At 34.0% G+C, this 26181-nt stretch overlaps 1 protein-coding gene across 1 annotated transcript; it reads left to right on the top strand.

Annotated features, from left to right (window-relative positions):
• The first annotated feature begins 560 nt into the window (after positions 1–560).
• On the top strand, positions 561–13608 carry LOC110635881 (putative cytochrome c oxidase subunit 5b-like). Its single transcript, XM_021785378.2, has 6 exons — positions 561–944; positions 1397–1479; positions 1836–1886; positions 3659–3725; positions 3865–3944; positions 13211–13608. Exons 1-6 carry the CDS (start codon positions 791–793, stop codon positions 13271–13273), a joined length of 498 nt encoding a protein of 165 aa, XP_021641070.1. The 5' UTR covers positions 561–790; the 3' UTR covers positions 13274–13608.
• The last annotated feature ends 12573 nt before the right edge of the window (positions 13609–26181 follow it).

Below are 26181 nucleotides of genomic sequence, written 5' to 3'. Positions count from 1 at the left end.
GAAGCGCTGGGGTGGCGCGCCGACGAGGTGGGGAGGCTGGAGAGGCGGCAGCGTGGCCTGGGGATGAGGGAGGAGAGAGAAAATGGGAGAGAGAGGAAGGGCGATGGGAACGCGCGGGGAAGAATTAAAAGAGAAAAAGGCCGGTATGATTCGACTGGTCCGATTCGGTCAGGTTCAATTTTTATATTTTTACTCTGTCTTAGAACAAAAAACGAGGCCTAAAAATTTCGAAAAAATTTTAGAAAACTCAAAAAAATTCGTAGAGTTCAAATATATTTTTAATTTTATCACGTGGTCTTTAAATTAATTTTTAAAAATTATCAAAATTTTATATTTTTAGAAAATCGAACCCAATTTCTAAAACTTAAAAAATCTTAAATAATTTTTTAAAATTTAAATAAAATAAAATATTAATATTTACTGACAAAATTATAAATTTAAAAATTTGGATGTTACACAATTAAATTTATAACTTTTTAAGATTTATTATATAATTTCAATGTAATAAATACAGTCCAACGTTATGTTCACCATTTCTTAAAAAAAGAAGTTTGAAAAGTAAAACCCTCAATTTCGCACGTGCCAATTCAATCCCCATACATTCACCATGGCACTGAAACAGTGAAACCCCATCGCCACCCCACTTGTCTCTCTCCATTTCCTTCCCTGAAACTATTGCAGTCTCTATACAGAGAGAAGCTCAAGAGCAGAAAGAAAACCAGAGATACATACAGGGTGTGACCTTGGATCACAGGAGAACACACTAATCAATATCCACAAAACGACGACGATGTGGAGAAGAGCACTCTCTTCACAGTTCAAAACCCTAGCCTCCTGTCGATCTGCTTCCGTCGCCACCTCTCGATTCGCTTCCCCTAATCAATCATTCATTTCTCCATCGCCTTCCGCTTCTCTCTTCCGTCGCTACTTCACTGTCGAGTCAGGTTCTCCTTCGTATCTTTACTTAGCTTGCATATTTGTATTTATATGTAGTCATTGTTTCACTTTTTATATTTTGTTGGATTTATTTGGCTTTTGTATCGCTATGTGACGGAAAATAAGTGCAGTTGTGCTCCCATGATTATGGTATGTGTGGTTATGCATCGAGATATTTTAATAGATGTACACATTTTGTTCGGTATTTATCAGAGGAGAGTTTTCCTAAATTGCGTAGTTTTATAGCTTTTAGTTCTGCGTCCAACTCAGTTTGGCAGAACATGATTAGCTATAATCATACAGAGGCAAATATTTTTATGTGCCATTTGAAAATGAAGATTGATTTGAGTTGGGGTAGATTTATGGTGAACAATGCATGTAGTAATAGGTGTGCTTGACCAATGTGTGTGTCTATGTATGTTTATGGTGAATGAATGATGTGAAAATTTTTGTTTAACAGATGGTGCTGTGAAAAAGAAGATTGAAGATATAATGCCTATTGCTACTGGACATGAGCTGGAGGAGCTTACGGCTGAGCTTCAGGTAGTTTATCTTGTTTTATATTGTAGGAAAATGGAAGAAAAGATAAATTATTATTTTAACACAAGAAAACTAATAAATTGTCAAGCGTTTGAATTTAATTTTTGTCTTTCAGGTAATGGAGAATTAGATGCAGCTACTAGTGGTAGTTTTAGTTGCATATAGTTGGATATTTCTTTTTTACTTTGGAACAAATTATATTAATGATGCATACTGCATTTTCTTTTCCTCATATTCTCTAATTTACCAAATGATTATTTTGTCTTCATGTGTCTTATTATTATTATTTTTTGTAATCAATGGATTCTTTTGCTAATTGAAATGATATGCTGACTCTGTTGGTTTGTTTTTTTCTATAGGGGAAGGATGTTCTTGAAATTAACCATCCCGTTGGTCCTTTTGGCACAAAGGTAAGTGGTTTGCAATTTCAACAATACTGATGGTGTTTTTGTTTTATGCTGTATTGCATAGCTAAGATTGATCTCCACTAAGTCATTTAATATATGGTCATCTATAGGTCATTATTGTCACATAGGAGCTGATTTTTCATTGAAATCTTATATCTCTTAAATATTCAATTTGATTACGTGTCAGGAATGATATACTTCTGTTTTTCACGATTGAGACTTGTTCAAAAATAAAGTGAAAAGTTTCTAGTGTGTTACTACCTAAAAAAATTGTTTTGCATTAGTGTTGTTATTTCCAGGATGTAAATACTTGACATTATGTATTATGGCAATAATTTGGCAATTTTTCCATAATAAAACTTTGTTCCATGTTTCTTCTGGATGTATGGACTGGAACACAAGATTGAGGAGGTGACTTAATATGGATCTAAAGAAAATTTTCATATCTTATTTATTTGTTTTCAAGTTGGGCTGTAAACAAATAACCACCACTTTAAAGAAAGCAAAACTTTATTGCTGATATAAACTTGTATTAGTAATCACTAATCAGTAGAGGTGGAAATTGATTTTGGTGACATGGGTTTATGTCTCATTTCAGTTTCAGGTCAACCCTAACCCTTGGGCTTGAGGTCAGGTTAGGGTCACCAAGTGGATTGATATTTATTTGGAAATCGATTTCAAGTCATTTAGGTTACTTGGTTATTTTTTCAATTATATTATTGCTTTTGCAATATTTTTCTGATTTTTGGGTTACTTTTGCAAATTTTCAATTTAAAATAAAAGGTTAAACCCAGGTCCTGATTGGTCCTTTGTTTTTTGATTTAACAGAAATTTGGCTATAATATTTATATATATGTATAAATTTTAATGGTTAGCCTTTGAACTTGGCATGAGGGCCAAAGCATGCTTGCTAATCATTTATCATGGTATTCTACTTGTTGAAATGTGGTAATGGTGGGAGCCAGTATTCTTCATTTTGACTTTTGAGGTTTGGTTAGTGGTCAGTTAGCTAACTTATCCTTTATTTATCTGGCCACAATGAGCTGTTCTATTTATGGTTTTTGGTAAAGGGGAGCCCCAACACAAACTAGAAGAAGGAAGCATCGTTTTTACCTTTCTTCTAAAAGAAGAGCTTCTGGCCTTGTGAAGATCATTATCACAAGTTCTATTGTTGAGGTCTTCTTGATTTGTTAAGTATTGACTATTGGGTGAGCCACTTGACCCTTATAACATTGTAAATGTAGGTTTTTAGTTGGAAAATTAAATAAAAAGGATGATAGTCGCTTCCGTATAGTACGAATTTAATACATTTTTCTCTAATATTTTGTTTTGTGAGCTGGATTTCTATTGCAAGTTGTGTTTGTTTTGGGTTTATTTTAGAGGGGTGTGGATTCACATTTTTTTGTTTCAAGTTTTAAGCACAATTTTGCTAAATTGTCACTTTAGCTGCCAGTAATTCAATCATGAAAATTTCCCATTGTCCATCACCCACGTAATGGGGTTAATTCATGGCACAGTTCCCTTAGGGCTTAAGATTTAAATGTCAGCCATTAACAAGTTTTTTCAGTTCTCTTTTTTTTTTATTTTTTTTTATTTTTTTATGGTATGAATCATTGTCTAATGGCCGCTTTAAATTGTCAGCTATATATCATATACTCGTATCATATTTATTTAATTTGTGCATGTTTTTCCTTTAGTCTGCAATATTTCTCTTGCTTGAAAGGGAATCTTTTTTGCAATATAAATTTAGCCTGTATATTTGGCACTCTTTTCAGGATGCCCCAGCTGTTGTCAAGTCCTACTATGACAAGAGAATTGTTGGTTGCCCTGGAGGTGAAGGAGGTGGGTTTTATTTCTTACTCATTCTCTCTCTTTCTCTCTTTGCAGCTGCTATTGCTTCATTGAATTAAGCCAACTTAATTATATATTAGATTAAATCAATTTGGCACTGTTTTGTACGTTTTTAAAATTTAAACTACAGAGGATGAGCATGATGTTGTCTGGTTTTGGCTGGAGAAAGGCAAGCCTCATGAATGTCCAGTGTGCTCACAGTACTTTGTGGTGAGTGGAAGACCACAACTAATATTTACTAGAAGTTTGTATGGTTTGCTTTGTTTGCTTCTACTTTGGATTGATTGTGCTAGTTCTGGATTTAGATAAGGAGATCTATACCTGAATTTGAAATGAAATGCATCTAATGTTCTGTTTTCTTATGCACGCATGCATGAACATAGCATACATAGATGAAGAGTTGGGGGATGCGGACCTCCATTATGTGTATGAGGCACTGGTGATCTCCACCTCATATCTCAGTTTAGAGAGTTTTGATGTTCTTTGCTACAACATATCATTTTCTTCTCTCTCTCTCTCTCTCTAAATCATTTTATCTTTTTACTATTATTATTATTATTATTATTATTATTTGGGGGGGGAGGGGGTGTTGGTTATACTTATATGGTTGGCCAATTCATTATCACAGTAGATGGTTTCACCATTTTCTTGATTTACATGACATGAATAGCCAAACAAAAATACATTCTAATGATAAATTACTCCATTAGAAATACATTTGTGATCCTTTCTTTTTTAATCACTGATAAGAATAAATATCTTGTGATGTGGAGTGTGTTAGTGATAATTTTATTGGAAAATAGGAGAAGCTTCAAAGAAGAAAACAAAGGAAGCATTCTGGAGTTTAAACGGGAGAAAACTCAACTCAACTCAACTCAACTCAACTAAACCTTTATCCCAAAGATTTGGGGTCGGCTATATGGATTCGCTTTCTCCACTCTAAACGATTTTGGGTTAAATCCTCAGAAATGTGTAATGCTTCTAGGTCATGTTGTACTACACTTCTCCAAGTCAATTTAGGTCTACCTCTTTTTTTCTTTCTATCCTCTAACCTAATGTGCTCTACTTGTCTAACTGGAGCCTCCGTATGTCTACGCTTCACATGACCAAACCATCTTAATCTCCCTTCTCTCAACTTATCTTCAATTGGCACCACTCCTACCTTTTCTCTAATACTCTCATTACGGACTTTATTTAGTCTAGTATGGCCACTCATCCACCTTAACATTCTCATCTCTGCAACTCTTATCTTAGATGCATATGACTCTTTTAGTGCCCAACACTCACTACCATATAACATAGCCGGTCGTATGGCTGTACGGTAAAATTTTCCTTTCAACTTATTGGGAATTTTACGATCACATAAAACTCCCGTGGCACGTCTCCACTTCAACCATCCGGCTTTAATCCTATGACTAACATCCTCCTCACATCCCCCATCTACTTGAAGGATTGAGCCTAGATATTTAAAGTGATTACTTTGGGGCAGTACCACTCTATTCAAACTAACTCCTTCTCTATCACCAGTTTGGCCTTCACTGAACTTGCAATGCATGTATTCTGTCTTCGTTCCACTTAACTTAAAACCCTTTGACTCTAGAGTACTTCTTCAAAGCTTTAGCTTTCTATTGACTCCTTTTCGTGTCTCATCTATCAAAACAATATCATCCGCAAACAACATGCACCGAGGAATACTCTCTTGTATGTATTTCGTCAATTCATCTAAACGGAAGCATTCTGGAGTTTGAACGCGAGAAAAAAACACAAATTTGCGGCAAGTTTGGGTGGTCAGTAAGAGGAGCTACGTTTTTTAATTAATTTTTTTTTTTTTTATCTCCAGTAGTTCTAGATCAACTTGAACTCCCTATTTGGAAAGCTACAATAGTAGTAATTGTTCCAGAATTAATTTTGAGACTTTTCCTATTCTATTTAGGACTCAATCATGTCTTTTGCTTAGGGTAGGACTAGTTAACTTTCTACTTTATCTTTATTTTTCTAATATATTTGAATTTAGTTTAAATTCTTATTTAGTAGAGCTATTTCTCTATTAGGATTGAGAGTCTAAAACTCCATAAATACTCAAAACTAATGTATTTTAGATTCATATTTTAATTAATAAATTTCTAGCAGAGAATTTTCTACGTGTGTGTGTGAGTGAGTGAGTGAGTGATTTATCTAGCTTCGCCGCATTAGGTAGTATTAGAGCAAGGATGGCAACTGGCGATGATGATGACAATAGCCATTTTGACGGTGATTGGAGAGCTAGAGCCCTTGAACCAAGGGATGACGTATTGCAACATTTGGAGCAGCGTTTGAAGCAACGAGTGGACCATAGATTTGGGCGTATAGAAAGACGTCTCAGAAGAAATTGAGGATTGCGTTGATGCTTTAGAAATCAATGGCAATAGGGATCGGGTGGACAATAAAAGGTCAAGGGATGGTGTAGCTCATGGTGACCCTATTGAACGGCCAATTGTTGCACGTAGACATCCAGTCTACAATAGTTATCAAAGGCTCAAGGCGCACCAAGGCGCCAAGGTGTCTTGGAGCCTAGGTGCAAGGCGCAGGCGCAGGCGCGCGCCCGAGAGAGCCAAGGCGCAAAAATAAAAAATATATATTGAAAATAAAAAAATTATAATTATGCTATCACACCTCAAGTAACATAAAATTATATAATAATAACTAACAAATATGCAAGTAATAATTAGTTTATAATCCAAAAGAGATAAAAATAAACTACTCAAAGTTAAAAATACTAATAAACTACTAAAAATTAAAGTTTAATACTCAAGTCTCAACATATTTTCACATATTCACAATAAACAATATGTCAAAATCACAAATTTATACTAAAAAGAAAAGAAAAAGAAAAAGAAAAACATTACAGGGTAAGGACTAAGGAGAGAGCATGAAAAGAAAAAAATGAAAAATTGCAGCTGCTGTAACAGTGCAGAAACCAGAATAGAGAGAGCATGGCATTGGCTGCAAAAAAAAAAAAAAAAAAAGATGCAGAAGAAGAAAGTGTAGTGCAGGAACAGTGCAGGAAAGAGAGAGAGAGAGAGCATGGCAGCAAAAAAAAAAATACAAAAAAAGAAAGTGCAGTACAGAAACAGTGCAGGAACACTGCAGGCGAGAGAGAGAGAGAGAGAGAGAGAGAGAGAGAGAGCATGGCAGTCCAAAAAAAAAAAAGAGAAGCAGAAAAAGAATACCCAGCACAGGAAAGGGGGGAGAGAGAGAGAGAGAGAGAGAGAGCAAGCATGGCATTGGCAGCAAAAAAAAAAAAGGAAACACTGAAACAAAAAGAAAAAAATGCAGCACAGGGGAAGAGAGCAGAGGAGAGCAAGAAGAAGAAGAAGAAGAAGAAGAAGAAGAAGAAGAAAATGATAAGAAAAAATACATACCAGGTTTGTTTGAAGGGTAGAGCCTCTGCTTGGTGAGAGTGATTGCAATCTAGGAGGGAGCGAGAAGGTAAGGGACCGGTTTGAACTTGGTATCAGATGAAGTATTTGCTACATTAAGAGTTTTTACCTCCAGATTATGAGTAAATTCTCTTCCAACAATACTAAAGATGCCAACAAGGTAGCCGAATGGTTCATGAATACATAGCTAAATTCATGAGGTTTGCTAAAAGAAACAACCTTCATAAATCTGAAGGGCAATTGATTGCAAGTAATTTGGAGGGATTAAAGCCGTTCATCAAGGATCGCATTGGAGTTCCAGTATTGGGGACCTTATCCGAGGCTAAAATTATGGCCTTGAAGATGGAGATGATGCAAAGGAGGAGTTTTGATTCTTGTAAAACCGCAAGTCTAGTTGCCAGAGCTAAAGCAAATAATTATGGTGGATCTTATGAGAAGTAGGGTAGCAACTATACTAGCAAAGAGCTTGTCCAAGAGGAGAAAGCAGCCGGAAAGCGTCCCATGAATGAAGGGAAGGAGAAAGAGACACCTAAAGCTGCCAATCCTTATTCTAGACCAATCCATGGGAAGTGTTTTAAGTGCAATCAGCAAGGGCATCGTTCTAGTGATTTTTCTTCGAGGAAGATGGTGAATGTTGTTGCAAGAGAAGAGGAAGATGAGGTTGAAATTTGTTGTGAAGTCGAAGGGGAAGAAGATGAATATGAAGAGGAGCTTGATGAGGAGCAAAACTATATGGTTAGAAGGATGATGCTAGCTTCAAAGCAAGAGGATCAAACACAACACCACTAACTATTTCGAACCAAGTGCGCTACTCAACTCAACTAAGCCTTTATTCCAAAGATTTGGGGTCGGCTATATGGATTCGCTTTCTCCACTCTAAACGATTTTGGGTTTAATCCTCAGAAATGTGTAGTGTTATTATTGATAGTGGTAGTTGTGAAGACATTGTAGTGAAAGAGATTGTGAAGAATTTGGGTTTACTAATTGAAAAACATACTAACCCGTACACTCTGGGGTGAATCAAGACAGCAACTAGTACTATTGAGGTGAATGAAAGGTGCAAGGTTTTCTTTTACATTGGTCAATAGAAAGATGAGGTGTATTGTGATGTTGTAGACATGGATGTGTGCCATTTGTTGTTTGGGAGGCCATGGCAATATGATGTTAATGCACAACACTTGGGAAAAACCAACACCTATAGCAGTGAGAAGAAAAGGGTGAAGTATTCTCTTTTGCCATTAAAGAACAAATCAACAGAGGAGGCGCGAACCTTCTTAGTGGTCATTGAAGGGTTTGAGGTGGAGGCCAAGGAAACAAAGCAAGTCCATGCTTTGGTTGTGAAGCAAATCCTTATGGGGAAGTCAAAATCCCAAGTGGAGGAGCCTCCCGAGCTAGTAATGCCATTGTTGAAGGAGTTCGAGGAGCTGATGCCAGATGACATACCAGATGGATTGCCTCCCATACGTGATGTCCAATATCATATTGATCTTATTTTGGGTGCTAGCTTGCCAAATTTGCCGCGCTATTGCATGATTCCTGAGGAGAGTAAGATCCTGAAGGAGAAAGTGGAGGAGCTCTTGTTAAAGGGACTTATCAAGGAAAGCATGAGTCCATGCGCTGTTCCCACATTGCTAACACCTAAGAAGGATGAGAGTTGGAGGATGTGTGTAGATAGCCATGCTATCAACAAAATTACAGTGGAATATAAATTCCCAATTCCTAGATTGGATGATATGTTAGATTGATTATATGTTGCTAGATGATTCACCAAGTTAGATTTGAAGAATGGGTACCGTCAAATACGCATAAGACCTGGTAATGAATGGAAAACAACATTCAAGATAAAGGAGGGCTTTATGAGTGGCTTGTCATACTATTCGGGTGTCAAATGCACTTAGTACCTTCATGAGATTAATGAACCAGTTATTGAAACCCACTGTTATCAAAGGCGCGCCTGGGGGGCGCCTCGAGACAGCCAAGGTGCATCACCTCACTGAGGCGCACCGAGGCGCGCCCCAATGAGGCAAGGCACTAGATATAAAGCTAGGCTGCTAGTTTTTTTTTTTTTAAGTTTGTCCAGCAGCCAGCAAAAAGGAAAAAAGAGAAGAGGAAAAGAAGAAGAAGAAGAATAATAAGAAAATAATTAGTTATTTTCTTATTCTTCTTCTTCTTCTCCTCTCGCTCTTCTCTGCTCTCGTCCCCTGTGCTGCATTTTTTCCTTTCTGTTTCAGTGTTTCCTTTTTTTTTTTTTTTTGCTGCCAATGCCATGCTTTCTCTCTCTCTCTCTCTCTCTCTCTCTCTCTCCCTTTCCTGTGTTGGGTTTTCTTTTTCTGCATCTCTTTTTTTTTTTGTGGACTGCCATGCTCTCTCTCTCTCTCTCTCTCTCTCTCTCTCTCCTGCAGTGTTCCTGCACTGTTTCTGCACTGCACTTTCTTTTTCTGCATTTTTTTTTTGGCTGCCATGCTCTCTCTCTCTCTCTCTCTCTCTCTCTCTCTCTCTCTTTCCTGCACTGTTTCTGCACTACACTTTCTTTTTCTGCATCTTTTTTTTTTTTTTTTGCTACCAATGCCATGCTCTCTTTGTTTTGGTTTCTGCATTGTTACAGCAGCTGCAATTTTTCATTTTTTTCTTTTCATGCTCTCTCCTTAGTCCTTACCCTGTAATGTTTTTCTTTTTCTTTTCTTTTTAGTATAAGTTTGTGATTTTGACATATTGTTTATTGTGAATATGTGAAAATATGTTGAGACTTGAGTATTAAACTTTAATTTTTAGTAGTTTATGAGTGTTTTTAACTTTTAGTAGTTTATTTTTATCTCTTTTGGATTATAAACTAATTATTACTTGCATATTTGTAAGTTATTATTATATAATTTTATGTTACTTGAGGTGTGATAACATAATTATAATTTTTTTTTTTATTTTTAATATATATTTTTTATTTTTGCGCTTTGGCTCTCTAGGGCGCGCGCCTGCGCCTTGCGCCTAGGCTCCAAGACACCTTGGCGCCTTGGTGCGCCTTGAGCCTTTGATAACTATGTTGAAACCTTTTATTGGGCACTTTTTAGTTGTTTATTTTGATGACATTTTAATAAATAGCAATTCGGAAGAGGACCACTTAATGCACTTGAGGAAGATGTTATTAGCCTTGTAGGAGAACAATCTATACGTCAACCTTAAGAAGTGTAGTTTCTTGACCAACAAACTGCTGTTCTTGGGGTATGTTATGAGCATAGAAAGCATATAAGTAGATTAGGCAAAGGTCAAAACATTCAAAGAGTGGCCAACCCCAACTACTTTTTTGAAGTTTCGATGGGTTAGCCACATTCTATTAGAGGTTTATCAAAGATTTCAGCACCATACTGGTGCCAATGATCGAGTGCCTAAAGAAGGGAAAGTTCCAATGGGTGAGGAGGCCGCAAATAGCTTTTAATTCTCAAGGAAAAGCTTTGCGTCACACTGGTAGTTGCTTTACCAAACTTTGAAAAGCTATTTGAGGTGGATTATTATGGAAGTGGAATCGGGATTTGAGCGGTTTTATCACAAGCGAAAAGGCCTATGGCATATTTCAGTGAAAAGTTAAGTAATGCTAAGAGGAATTGGAGCACCTTTGACAAAGAGTTCTATTCGGTGATACGTTCTCTTAAAACTTGGGAGCATTATTTGATAGGTAAAGAGTTCATCTTGTATTTGGACCACGAGGCCTTGAAGTACATAAATAGCCAAAAGAGGAGTACCAAGGATATGCATGCCAGATGGTGCCAATTATTACAACGATTTTCTTTTAGGTTCAAGCACAAATCCGAAGTTCAAAATTAGGTAGCAGATGCTTTAAGTAGGCATGGAGCATTATTGGTGCCTTTGAGCCATGAGATTGTGGGGTTTAAGCAGCTAAAGGAGCTCTACGCCAATGATGAGGACTTTGGAGAAATATGGGGCAAGTGTTCTCAAAGCCATCCTTATGAAAATTTTTGTGTGCTTGATGGGTATTTGATTCATGAGAACTATATTTGCCTTCCTCAAACCTCATTATGGGAGAAGTTAATCCGAGATATACATGGAGGGGGACTAACTAGCTATTTAGGAAGAGATAAGACCATTGCAGCGATGAAAGATATTTTTTTGCCTCGATTGCGCAAAGATGTAATTAGGTTTGTCATTAAGTGCTTTACTTGTCAAACTTCTAAGGGACAATCTCAAAATACTGGTTTATATATGTCTTTGCCTATACTTGAAATATTTGAAAAGATTTGTCCATGGATTTTGTGTTGGGGTTGCTAAGAACACAAATGGGAGTGGATTCGATGTTTGTGGTTGTTGATGGATTTTCCAAGATGGCACATTTTATTTATTATAGAAAGACTTTCGATGCAATTCATGTTACTAAATTGTTATTCAAGTAAGTAGTTCGTTTGCATTGGGTGCCTAAGTCAATCACTTTCATATCGAGATAATAAGTTCTTGGGACACTTTTGGAGGACTTTGTGAAAACTTTTTTATTCATCTTTGAATTTCAGTAGTATAACACTTTTTCAAAGTGATGGCCAAACCGAAGTAGTCAATCGCACATTGGGAAATCTAATTCGAAGCATTTGTGGTGATAAACCCAAGCAATGGAATGTGGCTTTGTCCCAAGCTGAATTTGCCTACAATAGTGCCATTCATAATACTATTGTAAGGTGTCCATTTCCAATGGTATACACAAAAGTGCCTCAACATGCTCTTGACTTTGTCAAATTGCCTAAAGAAGATGGAAATAGCATACCAGCCAAGCACATGGCGGAACAAGTTGTTGAGGTGCACAAAGAGGTAAAGTTGAAGCTGGAAGAGGCGAACAAGAAGTACAAAGAAGTAGCTGATAAATAAAAGCGAAAGCAAGTGTTTGTGGTGGGTGACAAGGTGATGGTGTTCCTAAGGCGTGAAAGGTTTCCTGTGGGTTCTTATAACAAGTTTCAATCGAAGAAATATGGACCTTATGAAATTGTCAAACGAATCAATGACAATGCATATATTGTTGATTTGCTAGATAGCATGGGAATTTCGCGAACTTTCAATGTAGCTGATTTTTATCCATGCCACTCTATGGATGAGCCTTTGTATCCTCCTAATGACTCAAACTCGAGGTCGGGTTTTTCCCAAGTGGAGGAGACTGATGTGGAATGTACTAGTGATAATTTTATTGGAAAATGGGAGAAGGTTCAAAGAAAAAAAACAAAGGAAGCATTCTGGAGTGAAAAATGGGAGAAAAAATACAAATTTGAGGCAAGTTTAGGTGGTCAGTAAGAGGAGCTGCATTTTTTAATTAATATTTTTTTAATTATTTTTTTTATCTCTAGCAGTCTTAGATCAACTTGAACTCCCTGTTTAGCTAGTTACAACTGCAGTAATTGTTCGAGAACTAATTTTGAGACTCTTCCTATTCTATTTAAGACTCAATCATGTCTCCTACTTAGGGTAGGACTAGTTAATTTCTTAATTTATCTTTATTTTCCTAATGTATTTGAATTCAGTCTAAATTCCTATTTAATAGAGCTATTTTCCTATTAGGATTGGAAGTCTAAAACGCTATAAATACTTCCAAAACTATGTATTTCAGATTCAGGTTTTAATTAATAAATTTCCAGCAGAGAATTTTCTACGTGTGTGAGTGATTTATCTAGCTTCGCTGCATCATCTTGATCATTAACAAAACTAAAAGCGGGGCAAATCATGTGCTTTGCAACCTTTAATTAATCATATGATGACTGGACTCCTGAGACAACTATTCATTATTGAATATTTATTAGACTGTATTTTCAGTGTTTGATTCGGTGAGGTTCTGATTGGAATTTATATTATTATGCAATCATATCATATAAAATGTTTAACTTTAGCAGAGTTGAATAAGCTAATGTTTAAGCAAATGAACATTTGTCATTGTTCCCTGAAAGATGCTTTTAACTGGATAAATGGGCCAAGTATTTCTCTATAAGCTGTCTCTGCCTGCACTTCTGCACCAGAAATTCCTAGATGCTTTAATAAATGTAGAATTTTCCTGATTATTCTGTTGGTTATTAACAGCTGGAAGTTGTGGGCCCTGGTGGACCTCCAGATGGACATGGGGATGATGATCATCATCACTAATCACAGATTTTTAGTTTTTCTCTTGGAATAAAATTTGGGAAGATGATGAGACAATTTCCAGTACACAATGCAGCATCGGAGTTCTAAAGCTTAATGTTTTTTTTTTTTTCATTGGTCCTTTTTATCCTTGTGGCTGTTGCTTTTGCAACTGATGGGATGTTATCTTTTTTGTGGCAATGTAGACACAGATTGGTCATCTGTTGGAATCACGGATCTTGTTAGATTTCCTTTATTGCATTGCCAAATAATCAATGGCTAAACTTCTATTCTTTCATGAAACTTCTTGAAGTTAAGTGTGAAAACTGAAGAGGAATCATACAACTTTTACCTTGGTATTTGCCATGTCACATTCTTCTATTGCAACACTTATTTGGTGTACCACCACTTGTTATTCATTTGCTTCATCACAGGCATACATATCTCTATGAGTATGGAATGCACTTTCTAGTGTGAGTTTGTGGTGGTTATGATGCCTAACTCTTATTTGGAGGACAAGTTTCTTGTTGATATTGATGTAATGAAGCAGAAAAGGCCTCATGAGGGGGATATTCTAATTACATTGCAGTTATTTTATCTTCAAGAGTCATATTACTATCATTTTAATTTTTCATGTGAAGGAATAGTTTTGTATTTTCTTTACCTTGCTGTTGTTTTTGAATGCAGGATACCTAGCTGGGTATCAGCATGGGATATGACATAAAGTTCGATGGTATTAGGACCAATTTGGAAAGGGAATTCATGTGCCTAAACATTTTATTCTTCTCTTTTTCTTTGGTGTAGCCACTGATTTCACTGTGCTTACCACTGCTATGCATTCATAGAATTTTACTGCATGAAATGCTTCCACAGGGGAGGGGAGAGGCGTGGAATAGCTCTGCATTGTTTCTCAAATGCATCTGTAATATGCACAATTCCCTCCAATATTTTCTCTTCAATTTTTCCGTTGAAATGTTTCCGAGTATGTTGTCTTCAAATTATTATTATTATTATTATTATCAATTGTGAGTTTCTAAAACAAGTCTTTGGTTTCTTTTCCATAAATTAATAAGAAAAAAAAAACCTATAAAATTCAACATCAAGAGCAATGAGATGTTCTTGACAACATCACATCCAAGCGTAGGGGTTATTATTTTATTGTTTAAGAAACAAACTAACAAATTATGTTTTTTGTTTTCATAACTAAGTAAAAATATATGTACATAGTATAGGAGATAGAGAAGGTATACGTTCATTGTCAAAATATGTTAAGTCTTGTATTTATATATATGCTATATATTGTCTATAATTAATGTGAGATTCTAAAAGAGTAGTTTAGTTACTCAAAAACAAGTAGGCATTAACAAATTATGCTTTTTTAAAATGAAATTAGCATTTAATTTAATAATTTTTATCGGAAACTATCATATTTAATTTATAAATAAATTATAAGACGGTTGTCTTAATTTTAGATATGATAGCTTTTTCTTAAATGGCAATTTCGCAGCAAAAGATAATGATAAAAAAAAAAAAAGCAACCGTGCAAAATTAGTAACTTGTCGAAGAATGTGAGTAGGAATCAAAACAGGAATTGATTCAAAAATTCTCTACTGAATACTGACAATCTTACCAAATATGACGAAAATGATAGAATAGAAAAGCATTAGCATTAGCACACCAGCTTTTACATTGATATTCCCTTTAAATAATGGGGAGAGACAAATGCATGGAGAAAGATTTTGATATTTTTAGAACCATTTTATTTTTTATTTTTATTTTAATTTTAATTTCTAGATGAATCTCACGTTTCCTCTTATTTCATGACTTGTCCAATCCATCATTTCCATGACGTTCCTCCCTTGCCCGCAGTATCGTATGCCCATCACATTTTTAATATTTTATATGCTAGGATTACAAATTTTGAATCTGATCAATAACGTGAGAAATAAATTCTTTTTTTCTTTTATTTCGGTTAATTTTTTATAATGAAATAAGAGAATTTATTGAATAAATTTTAACATATTTTAATAAAATAACTATGTGGTACCGTTTATTAACATAATAAATCTTACTTTCTTAATACATAATTGTTTGCTGTAAAATAATTTAATTAATAAATTGTTGGAACCCATATATATATTTATTATTTATTATTATTTTATTTTAATTAGCTAATAATAATTTAATATATTTATAAAAAAAATATATATATTTTATTGGATGGTCTGCTTATTTATTTTTAGATATATATATTATTTTTGAAATTAAATATATATCTGCAATTTGAACAACCCAGCTCAATAATAACTCTATTTCCATTTTACACCTAATAGAACTCTTGAAATATATATATACCCTGATCATCTCTTCTGCTAAACTTTGCTCTCAAAACCTGTTTGTCACCTCCTTTTTCTATCAAATACTCTCAACAGAGAATCCCTAAATTTTTACTTCTCTATGCATCACATTCAATTTTGTTTCCAAGGTAAAAATTCTCATTCTTTATTCAATAATGGGTGAATTTGATTTTATTTTCTTTCATTAATTTGTTACAACTACCCTAGAAATTTATTTATTTATTTATTTTTATCATTAGTATTGAATTGGGTTGATCATAATTGCTGTTGGATAATAATTAATTATTATATATATATATATATATATATATATATATATATATATATATATATATATAACTGTTCATCCCTCATGCACCTGCACCTCGTCCATCCAAATCCGCGTCCCGTTCCTCCACCACAAATCCACATCCGCAAATATATATATATATATATATATATATATATATATATATATATATATATATATATATATATATATATATATATATATATAAGTTATTATATTTTATTATTATTTGATATTTTTCTTTAATATTTTGGGTGTGTAGGAGATTTGAATATTCAATCAGTCAGTTGAAATTGTCTCTCTTCCATTGAAATAACTATTGTCTTGAAGGTTCCAGGTGAGTGGTAATTATAGTACATGGCACCGTTTTAGTCCCTTTGAAAATTTCTTCGCATTAAGTTTGTTATTAAATTAAATTTTAAATCAATATTTTAACAATTATTTTATATGTGATTTTTTTGAGTTTTATTTTATTATTGAATTTTATTTCGATTTTGATTAAATAATTAATTTTGTCAACTATCTCTGCATTAGACCCATTAGGATTCCGGGAACAGACCTTTAATGTATTTATATTGATTGATATTTGACTATAAATTTATCGATGTGTTACACTGAATTGATTGAGATTGATTTGATCTTACTGACTCTCTGAAATTATTGAAATAAACTATTGGAATTGCACTATCAGTTATTATTTGCTATCTGAAATTTTTTATTGAATTTGATTGATTTGTACAAATTGATTTTCTATTTTGAACTGGTACCTGTGCCCAGTATCTGTTTCTGTTATCTGGCCCCGCCGTGTGGACTATCACGGTATTAGGTTGCATTATCGAGTCATGCATCATTGCAGTTTATGGTTTGCATTAGTATCATATGCATTGATATCTGTGAAGGAGGAGGAAGGTATCTAATATCTGGTAGCGCGCTTACCATTTGGCCTTTGGTGATGTGGGGTATCATCACCCTGGTGCACTGTATCATAAAATTTTTATTGAATGAATTTATTTTATATATATGTTTTATGAAATTATTTTATTAATGATTTTGACAGCATGAGCATGATTTTATTGAATAGAAAATTTATTGTGAAATTAATCAAGCATCTGCCTGTTCTTATTCCGTTGTGTGCTATAATTATCATTCACTGAGCGTCTAGCTCAAACCACGTTTTCTCATGCATTATCATTTTGGATCGGTAGAATTCTGCGGTGATCCAAATATTCAGTCCATTTTCTGGAGAGGGACAACTTTGATTTGTTCTCATGGTATGCCCGAATTCATGTTTTCTCGGGCTAATAATTAGTTTAATTTATTGAACAGTTTAAGTTTTTATTTGAAATCTGTAGAGACTCCGCAGTTTACTTATGGGATATTTATGATGTTTATTCAGTATTTTGTCTATTTTTTTGGATTAGTAAGTGACAATATATTCATTCAAGATACTCTGATAAGGCTTGCATGATTTAAGAATACTTAAATTATACGCAGGTCACGGTTCAGAATTTTGGGTCATGACAAAGTTGGTATCAGAGCTCGGTTGAGGTCTAGTAAACTTACGGAGCATAGGATCCTTAACGTCTTTTCAGTTTATCATTGCTTCAAATATCTGCGTCCTTCGTACTTTTTCACCTGTCTTAATTTGGCTCACATTTTCAGATTTAATACTTGTTTATTAAAATGAATAGGTGCCTAAGTCTGTTAAACGTAAGAGGAGAGCTAGGGCCAAGGGTCTTAATGGTGCAAACCTTTATCCAACAAGGGAGGTACCACCTCAAACTATTAATTAGACATCTGAACAGACGCCTATGGCTAAGACTGGGGCACAACCATTCCTTTGTTTCTCCATACTTTTCCATGATATTTAGTACACCACCTACTTTGTTAGAGTATCCTTTATCTGTATCAACACCTATGGGGGATGCAATAGACACTGATATGGTGTATAGGGGATGTATAGTTCACATTGGAGATAGAGAATTAGCTGCAGATCTTGTTTCTTTGGATATGTTTGAGTTTGATGTGATTTTAGGCATGGATTGGTTAGCCACTTATCACGTTTCATTGGATTGTCATAATAAAGTTGTACTTTTTAAAATTCCTGGGGAGGCAGAATTTCAATTTCAGGGAGATCGCAGTATAGCCTCTAGTAATCTTATCTCTGTAGTGAGTGCTAGACGATTATTACGAAAGAGGTGTAAAGGGTATCTAGCTTATGTTAGAGATGTTCAGGTAGAAGGTGCAGGTTTGGAGAATGTTGCAGTGGTTAAGGAGTTTCCTGATGTGTTTCAAGAAGATTTATCAGATTTACCCTCGGAGCGAGAGGTAGAGTTTGGTATAGACTTGGTTCCTAGAACTGAGCCCATATCTATGCCACCTTATCGTATGGCACCCGCAGAACTTAAAGAGTTGAAGGAGTAACTACAGGACCTACTAGATAAGGGGTTTATTTGCCCTAGTGTTTCTCCATGGGGTGCTCCTGTGTTATTTGTACGGAAGAAGGATGGGTCTTTGAGAATGTGCATTGATTATAGGCAATTGAATAAGGTAACTGTGCGTAATAAGTATCCTCTTCTACTCATAGATGACCTGTTTGACCAACTTCAAAGTGCAAAGTATTTTTCCAAGATTGATCTTCGATCTGGGTATCATCAATTGAGGGTCAAGAAAGAAGACATACTCAAGACAGCCTTTAGGACTAGGTATGGACACTATGAATTTCTTGTAATGTCTTTTGGTCTTACCAATGCTCTGGCCGCTTTTATGGATCTCATGAACGGAGTTTTCAAGCCTTTCTTAGATCAATTTGTTATAGTGTTCATCGATGACATTCTAGTGTACTCAAAGAGTAAGGAGGAGCATGAACATCATTTGATAATTGTCCTTCAGACCTTACGAGAACACAAGCTATATGCCAAGTTCTCAAAATGTGAGTTTTGGTTAGATAGTGTGGCTTTCCTAGGCCATACAGTATCAAAGGATGAGGTGTGCGTTGATAAGAAGAAAGTTGAGGCAGTGCTTCATTGGCCTAGACCCACAACTGTGTCAGAGATTCGTAGTTTCTTGGGTTTAACAGGGTATTATAGACGGTTTGTTCAAGACTTCTCTCGTATTGCAGCACCTTTAACTAAGTTGACACAGAAGAATGTGAAATTTCAGTGGTCTGAGGCTTGTGAAAAAAGTTTTTAGGAGCTTAAGACTCGTTTAACTACAGCACCAGTGTTAGCCCTTCCATCTGGATCAGGGGGTTATGTAGTATATTGTGATGCTTCTAGGATTGGTTTAGGATGTGTTTTGATGCAGCATGAAAGGGTTATTGCATATGCTTCTCGTCAGTTGAAAAGACACGAGCAGAATTATCCAACTAATGATTTGGAAATGGCTACAGTAATTTTTGCTTTGAAAATTTGGAGGCACTATCTGTATGGTGAGACTTATGAAATCTTCACTGACCACAAAAGTCTCAAATACATTTTTGACCAACGTGATCTTAATCTTAGGCAAAGGAGATGGGTAGAATTGCTGAAGGATTATGATTGCACTATACAGTATTACCCTGGAAAGGCTAATGTGGTGGCTGACGCTTTAAGCAGGAAGTCTTCTGGTAGTTTAGCCCATATATCTACCAAGATGAGGCCTCTGATTGGTGAATTACATGGGTTGCTAGATCAGGGAGTAGAGTTTGAAATCATAGCTGGATCATTCTTAGCACATTTTCGAGTTAGGCCTATCTTGATTGATCGAATTAAGGCTGCTCAAAAGAGGGATTCTCACCTATGTGAGATTATAGATAATATTCATCAAGACCAAGCTCAAGGATTCATGTTGAATGATGATGGAGTTCTTCGTTATGGCACTAGACTTTGTGTCCCCAATGTTGATGAGTTGAGAAGAGAAATCACGGAGGAGGCACACCATTCTGCTTACAGTACACCTGAGTTCAACTAAGATGTACCGTGATTTAAGGGAGCATTATTGGTGGGGTGGCATGAAGAGGGATGTTGCAGACTTTGTTGCTAAATGTTTGACTTGTCAGCAGGTTAAGGCAGAACATCAGAGACCATCTGGGTTACTTCAGCCATTGCCTATTCCCGAGTGGAAGTGGGAGCATATTGCCATGGACTTTGTTGTGGGTTTACCTAGTACATGAGATGGTTACAATGCAATCTGGGTGATAGTGGACAGATTGACAAAATCTACTCATTTCCTTCCTGTGAAGACTACATATGACTTTGCTAAACTTGCACAGTTGTATATAAACAAGATTGTTAGTCTTCATGGAGTTCCAGTTTCCATTATCTCTGATTGTGGTACTTAGTTTACTTCTCGATTTTGGAAGAAATTCCAAGAAGCTTTAGGAATATGAGTAGACTTTAGTACTGCCTTTCATCCTCAGACGGATGGACAGTCAGAAAGGACCATACAGACATTAGAGGACATGCTTCGTGCATGCGTTATGGATTTTGGTGGCTGTTGGGTTCATCATTTGCCTTTAGTGGAGTTTGCTTATAATACTTGATTATCGAGCAAGTATAGAGATGGCTCCATATGAGGCATTATTTGGTCGAAAGTGTAGGTCACCAGTTTGTTGGGATGAAGTTGGAGAAAGAAGGCTTACTAGACCAGAGTTGATACAATTAACTTCAGAGAAGGTTCGACTAATTCGTGATCGACTTTTGACTGCTCAAAGTCGACAGAGAAGTTATGCTGACCCTAAGCGTAAAGATGTAGAATTTATGATTGGTGATCATGTATTTCTGAGAGTTTCCCTTATGAAAGGAATCATGAGGTTTGGAAAGAAAGGGAAGCTTAGCCCTCGTTTTGTTGGTCCATTTGAAATTTTGGGAGAGAATTGGAGCAGTTGCTTACCGTTTAGCCCTTCCACCTGGTTTTGCACATGTACATCCAGTTTTCCATATTTCTATGCTTAGGAAGTATGTACCAGATCCATCTCATGTTTTACAATCTCAAACCATGCAATTTAGGGATGATATGTAATATGAGGAGCAACCAGTAAAGATTTTAGATCGACAAATTAGGAAACTCCGGTCTAAGGAAGTGGCTTTGATCAAAGTCTTGTGGCATAATCACTCAAGTAGTGAGGCTACATGGGAGGCAAATATGAAATGCGAGCCAAATATCCTCACTTATTTGATTCTTTAGGTTAAAATTTTGTCTATTCAAATTCGGGGACCGAATTTTTTTTTTAGGGGGGAAGTATGTGGGAACCCATATATATTTATTATTTATTATTATTTTATTTTAATTAGCTAATAATAATTTAATATATTTATAAAAAATATATATATTTTATTGGATGGTCTGCTTATTTATTTATATATATATATATATTATTTTTGAAATTAAATATATATCTGCAATCTGAACAACCCAGCTCAATAATAACTCTATTTCCATTCTACACCTAATAGAACTCTTGAAATATATATATACCCTAATCATCTCTTCTGCTAAACTTTGCTCTCAAAACCTGTTTGTCACCTCCTTTTTCTATCAAATACTCTCAACAGAGAATCCCTAAATTTTTACTTCTCTATGCATCACATTCAATTTTGTTTTCAAGGTAAAAATTCTCATTCTTTATTCAATAATGAGCGAATTTAATTTTATTTTCTTTCATTAATTTGTTACAACTACCCTAGAAATTTATTTATTTATTTATTTTTATCATTAGTATTGAATTAGGTTGATCATAATTGCTGTTAGACAATAATTAATTATTTTATATATATATATATATATATATATATATATATATATATATATATATATATATATATATAAAAGTTATTATATTTTATTATTATTTGATATTTTTCTTTAATATTTTTGGTGTATATGAGATTTGAATATTCAATCAGTCAGTTGAAATTGTCTCTCTTCCATTGAAATAACTATTGTTTTGAATGTTCCAGGTGAGTAGTAATTATAGTACATGGCACCGTTTTAGTCCCTTTGAAAATTTCTTCGCATTAAGTTTGTTATTAAATGAAATTTTAAATCAATATTTTAACAATTATTTTATGTGATTTTTTTGAGTTTTATTTTATTATTGAATTTTATTTCGATTTTGATTAAATAATTAATTTTGTCAACTATCTCTGCATTAGACCCATTAGGATTCCGGGAACAGGCCTTTAATGTATTTATATTGATTGATATTTGACTATAAATTTATCGATGTGTTACACTGAATTGATTGAGATTGATTTGATCTTATTGACTCTCTGAAATTATTGAAATAAACTATTGGAATTGCACTATCAGTTATTATTTGCTATCTGAAATTTTTTATTGAATTTGATTGATTTGTACAAATTAATTTTCTATTTTGAACTGGTACCTATGCCCGATTCTGTTTTACGTTATCCGCCCCGCCGTGTGGACTATCACGGTATTAGGTTGCATTATCGAGTCATGCATCATTGCAGTTTATGGTTTGCATTAGTATCATATGCATTAATATCTGTGAAGGAGGAGGAAGGTATCTAATATCTGGTAGCGCGCTTACCATATGGTCTTTGGTGATGTGGGGTATCATCACCCTGGTGCACTATACCATAAAATTTTTATTGAATGAATTTATTTTATATATATGTTTTATGAAATTATTTTATTAATGATTTTGACAGCATGAGCATGATTTTATTGAATAGAAAATTTATTGTGAAATTAATCAAGCGTCTGCATATTCCTATTCCGTTGTGTGCTATAATTATCATTCACTGAGCATCTAGTTTAAACCACGTTTTCTCATGCATTATCTATTTGGATCGGTAGAATTCGGAAATGATCCAAATATTCAGTCCATTTTCTGGAAAGGGACAACTTTGATTTGTTCTCATGGTATGCCCGAATTCATGTTTTCTCGGGCTAATAATTAGTTTAGTTTATTGAACAGTTTAAGTTTTTATTTGAAATCTGTAGAGATTTCGCAGTCTACTTATGGGATATTTATGATGTTTATTCAGTATTTTGTCTATTTTTTTGGATTAGTAAGTGACAATATATTCATTCAAGATACTCTGATAAGGCTTGTATGATTTAAGAATACTTAAATTATATGCCGGTTACGGTTCAGAATTTTGGGTCGTGACATAAATAGTTTGAATGTAATATGTTATAAGTTAACATAATTTCATATTTGATTATAGAGTAAAATAAAATATGGGAGATTGCCGTTTACAAAAGATTAATAAATAAAGTTAATTATTTTAATCTAAACATCATTTCTTAAACTATTGAAGCAATTTCTATTTTAGTATGGAAAGAATAACGTGGGAACAAAATAAATAAAATAAAGTTATGATATATAGATGACATTTGTTGATGGGACCGAAATATTCTGCAAAGTGCGGCTATTTGGTGTTTTCGCAAAGTGAAAATGGCTTTTGTTAATAAGGATGAATAGTCAAATCTTATTTGAAAATAATAAAGGGCAAATAAAAAATGTAAATATAAGATTTTTAATTTCTTTTTCTTTTTTTTAATTTCTCTTCTTTCTTCCTATTTTTATGAATAGGAAAAGTTTTTGCTGGAAGCATAAACTTTACACTGTAGTATGAACAATAGAATTTGAGCAAAATTTGACTACTCCTCCTCACAAAAGTCCAACTAATTATGCTTCAAGATTACATCTTTTCCCTCCTTTCTTTTTGCCCTTTCAAGAATCCTTTCCACCCTGTAAATTGATCAAAATAACTAATATTTTCTCCTACCCTAATCTAAGCCTCCATCATTTTTTTTAAATCCCCATATTTGCTTCTTTAATCCACATTCACTAATTAGTTTAATTTCAATTTAATACATAAAATGAAGGATATAGCTAAGCTATTTTGGTCTGGTTCACAAATGTCTAGTCAATAAGTGAGCACCAGCTTCTTACCTTGGCAACATTATGCCCTTGCACTTTATTCACAAATCATAATGTTGAAATTAGAACCTTGATGTCTTCTATAGAGTTGGCTATAATTTATTACATTTGGAAGCCAGCTTATAAGCAACTAATAACCTAATTTTTTTTTAATTATGTACATTAATGAATCCACAGTGTACTAGTGCCAACAGCATCTGTTGTTTACTGTTAAACAAAACCCACAAGTTTAGTATAATCCCATTTTGTAATTGAGATTGATTCTTTCTTCCCACATTGAGTGTGAGGCAAGCAAGGAAGGGGTTGACAAACACAAAAGTTTCCCAGAAAGGAGGGAAAATTTTTCCCTATTCTAAATATTGATTGACCTAGTAAGGGAAATCTGATACCACCATTTACTGAGATGACCAATCGTAATTCGCCATGTCAGCGATATTATTCCAAGTGTTTAGTCAACTAGTTAAATAATAGAGTTTGCATTTGTTATGTTCTTAGAACCTAAAATGTATTGGCAGCTAAACCCTAAGCTAAAAAGGTAGAAACTCAGTGGGACATTAGTGTATGTCTAGTTATAAGGTTTTGATTCTTTCTTAGAAACTTGAAATTAAGATTGGAAAAAGGTTAAGAAATGATTGTATTATACACTGTTAAGAGATGTGCTGTTTCACACTGGGTTTGGATGCAATTTTGCTCCTGCTGCTGCAGTAAGGCTGCATCATATAGGTGACATAAATGGTGATATATGATGATGGGATGGGAGAGCTAGAACCACTGAAATCCAATCTGTAGTCCATAGAAACACTTGATGGTGGGGTTCCATATATCAGAACTTATCTTGCTCAAGATAGGATATATTCCACTGGCCTTGGATTACAAAATTTAGCATAACCAATCAAACAAAGCAACTCTTATTCCAATTTTCACTGTTCTTGGAGTTTTGTGCTGAACTTGGATTGCAAAATGTTGCAGGTAAAAAGAGAATTCTGCTTAATGAAGTTAGGGTTTAGAACTTTTTGTATGGTAAGTGATATTGATTGAAATGACACCCATGAAAAGATTCCTCCAGCATTTAACAAAATAATATAAGATTAGAATACTAAAAAGAAAAAAAAAGAAGATTAGAATGGAATGGAATGAAATGAAATTGAGAAACTAGGTTGTTCTTAAAGCTTTTACCAGTTTGAGTAAAATTAAATTAAATTAAACATCTCAAATTCTTTGCAAATACTGCAAAAGTAATATACTGGCTTTCAACTTATCATTTCAGCTATAGAACATAGGAAGAAGTTCACATTGTTTTGTAAAAGCTCTCTCTAGTCTTGCCCATCCAAATAGGTATTTCAAATTAGCCTCAACATTGTTTTATATTTGTGATTGCTCCTCTCAGCAATGTCTTCTCTAAGAATTGAACTCTTTGAAAGCGCATTGCACCCACACTTACTGATCTACCTAACTCTGATTTTAGTTACTACAGAAAAGCTCTCCCCAATAGAACATTAAGAGTACAATTGAACTGAGAAAAATTAAGTATAAGAAATGTTTTCTAAGCACATTTTTGTAGAATCCCTACATAAAGGAATAATAATGAGTACATCAAAGAACATTTATTGACAAAAAGATGAAAAATAAGAATATAAATCTATTTGGTCACATAATAATCATTTCAGAGGAGGCTTGATTTTGGACTTATTGTATGCTTGTGGAGTTATGGTGTCTCTCCTCATGAGTATAAACAAACAAAACTTTTATTGGTGGGGCTTAAGCTAAGCTACCAAACAAATATAGTGGCAAGCAGAAAAGCAAGAAAGAGGATGGAAGGACAGAAAAAAGTTAACTTGCTTTTTCTTTTTTTTTTTTTTATAAAAAAAATAGTCAAGTTGCTAATATATATATATATATATATATATATATATATATATATATATATATATATATATATATATGAGAGAAATTATATATTTTAAAATTATTAATAAAGAAAAATTAGTTGAAACTTTATCTAAATTTTACTTATCATTAATATTTATAATAATTAAAATTAAAATTTTTATTAATTAGGATTTAATTAAAATTTAAAATTAAAATCTCATAGCATTAAAGATGATTTTAATATTATTATATTAAAATTTATTAATTAATTATAATTGAGATTTAATGAATAAGTATGTGTATATGCATATTTGAAATTCTATTTAAATATACATAAAAATGACAAAAAAAATATATAAAAATGTCACTATAATTTTGAAATTTTTTGGTTTGTAACCTTCAAAAAAAATAATAAAACACTCGCTATGAAACCCTAACCCTTTGTTTGGATTCTTAATTTGGCAGGTAAAATGAAGAGAAATTAAAGAGAGAAAATGAAGAGAAAAGAAAAAAAAGTAAA

Source organism: Hevea brasiliensis, chromosome 6 (assembly GCF_030052815.1).
Source record: "Hevea brasiliensis isolate MT/VB/25A 57/8 chromosome 6, ASM3005281v1, whole genome shotgun sequence".
In the NCBI taxonomy this organism is placed as follows: Eukaryota; Viridiplantae; Streptophyta; class Magnoliopsida; order Malpighiales; family Euphorbiaceae; genus Hevea; species Hevea brasiliensis.
The sequence above is the reverse complement of the archived record's forward strand: the minus strand, read 5'-3'. Positions and strand labels throughout refer to the sequence as shown.

What these genes read in the sequence shown, in the direction of transcription:
- LOC110635881 (XM_021785378.2), top strand. Translation starts at nt 791, where the DNA reads ATGTGGAGAAGAGCACTCTCTTCACAGTTCAAAACCCTAGCCTCCTGT. An exon ending in CTACTTCACTGTCGAGTCAG is followed by an intron (nt 945 to 1,396) that starts GTTCTCCTTCGT and finishes TTTGTTTAACAG; the next exon opens with ATGGTGCTGTGAAAAAGAAG. An exon ending in TTGGTCCTTTTGGCACAAAG is followed by an intron (nt 1,887 to 3,658) that starts GTAAGTGGTTTG and finishes CACTCTTTTCAG; the next exon opens with GATGCCCCAGCTGTTGTCAA.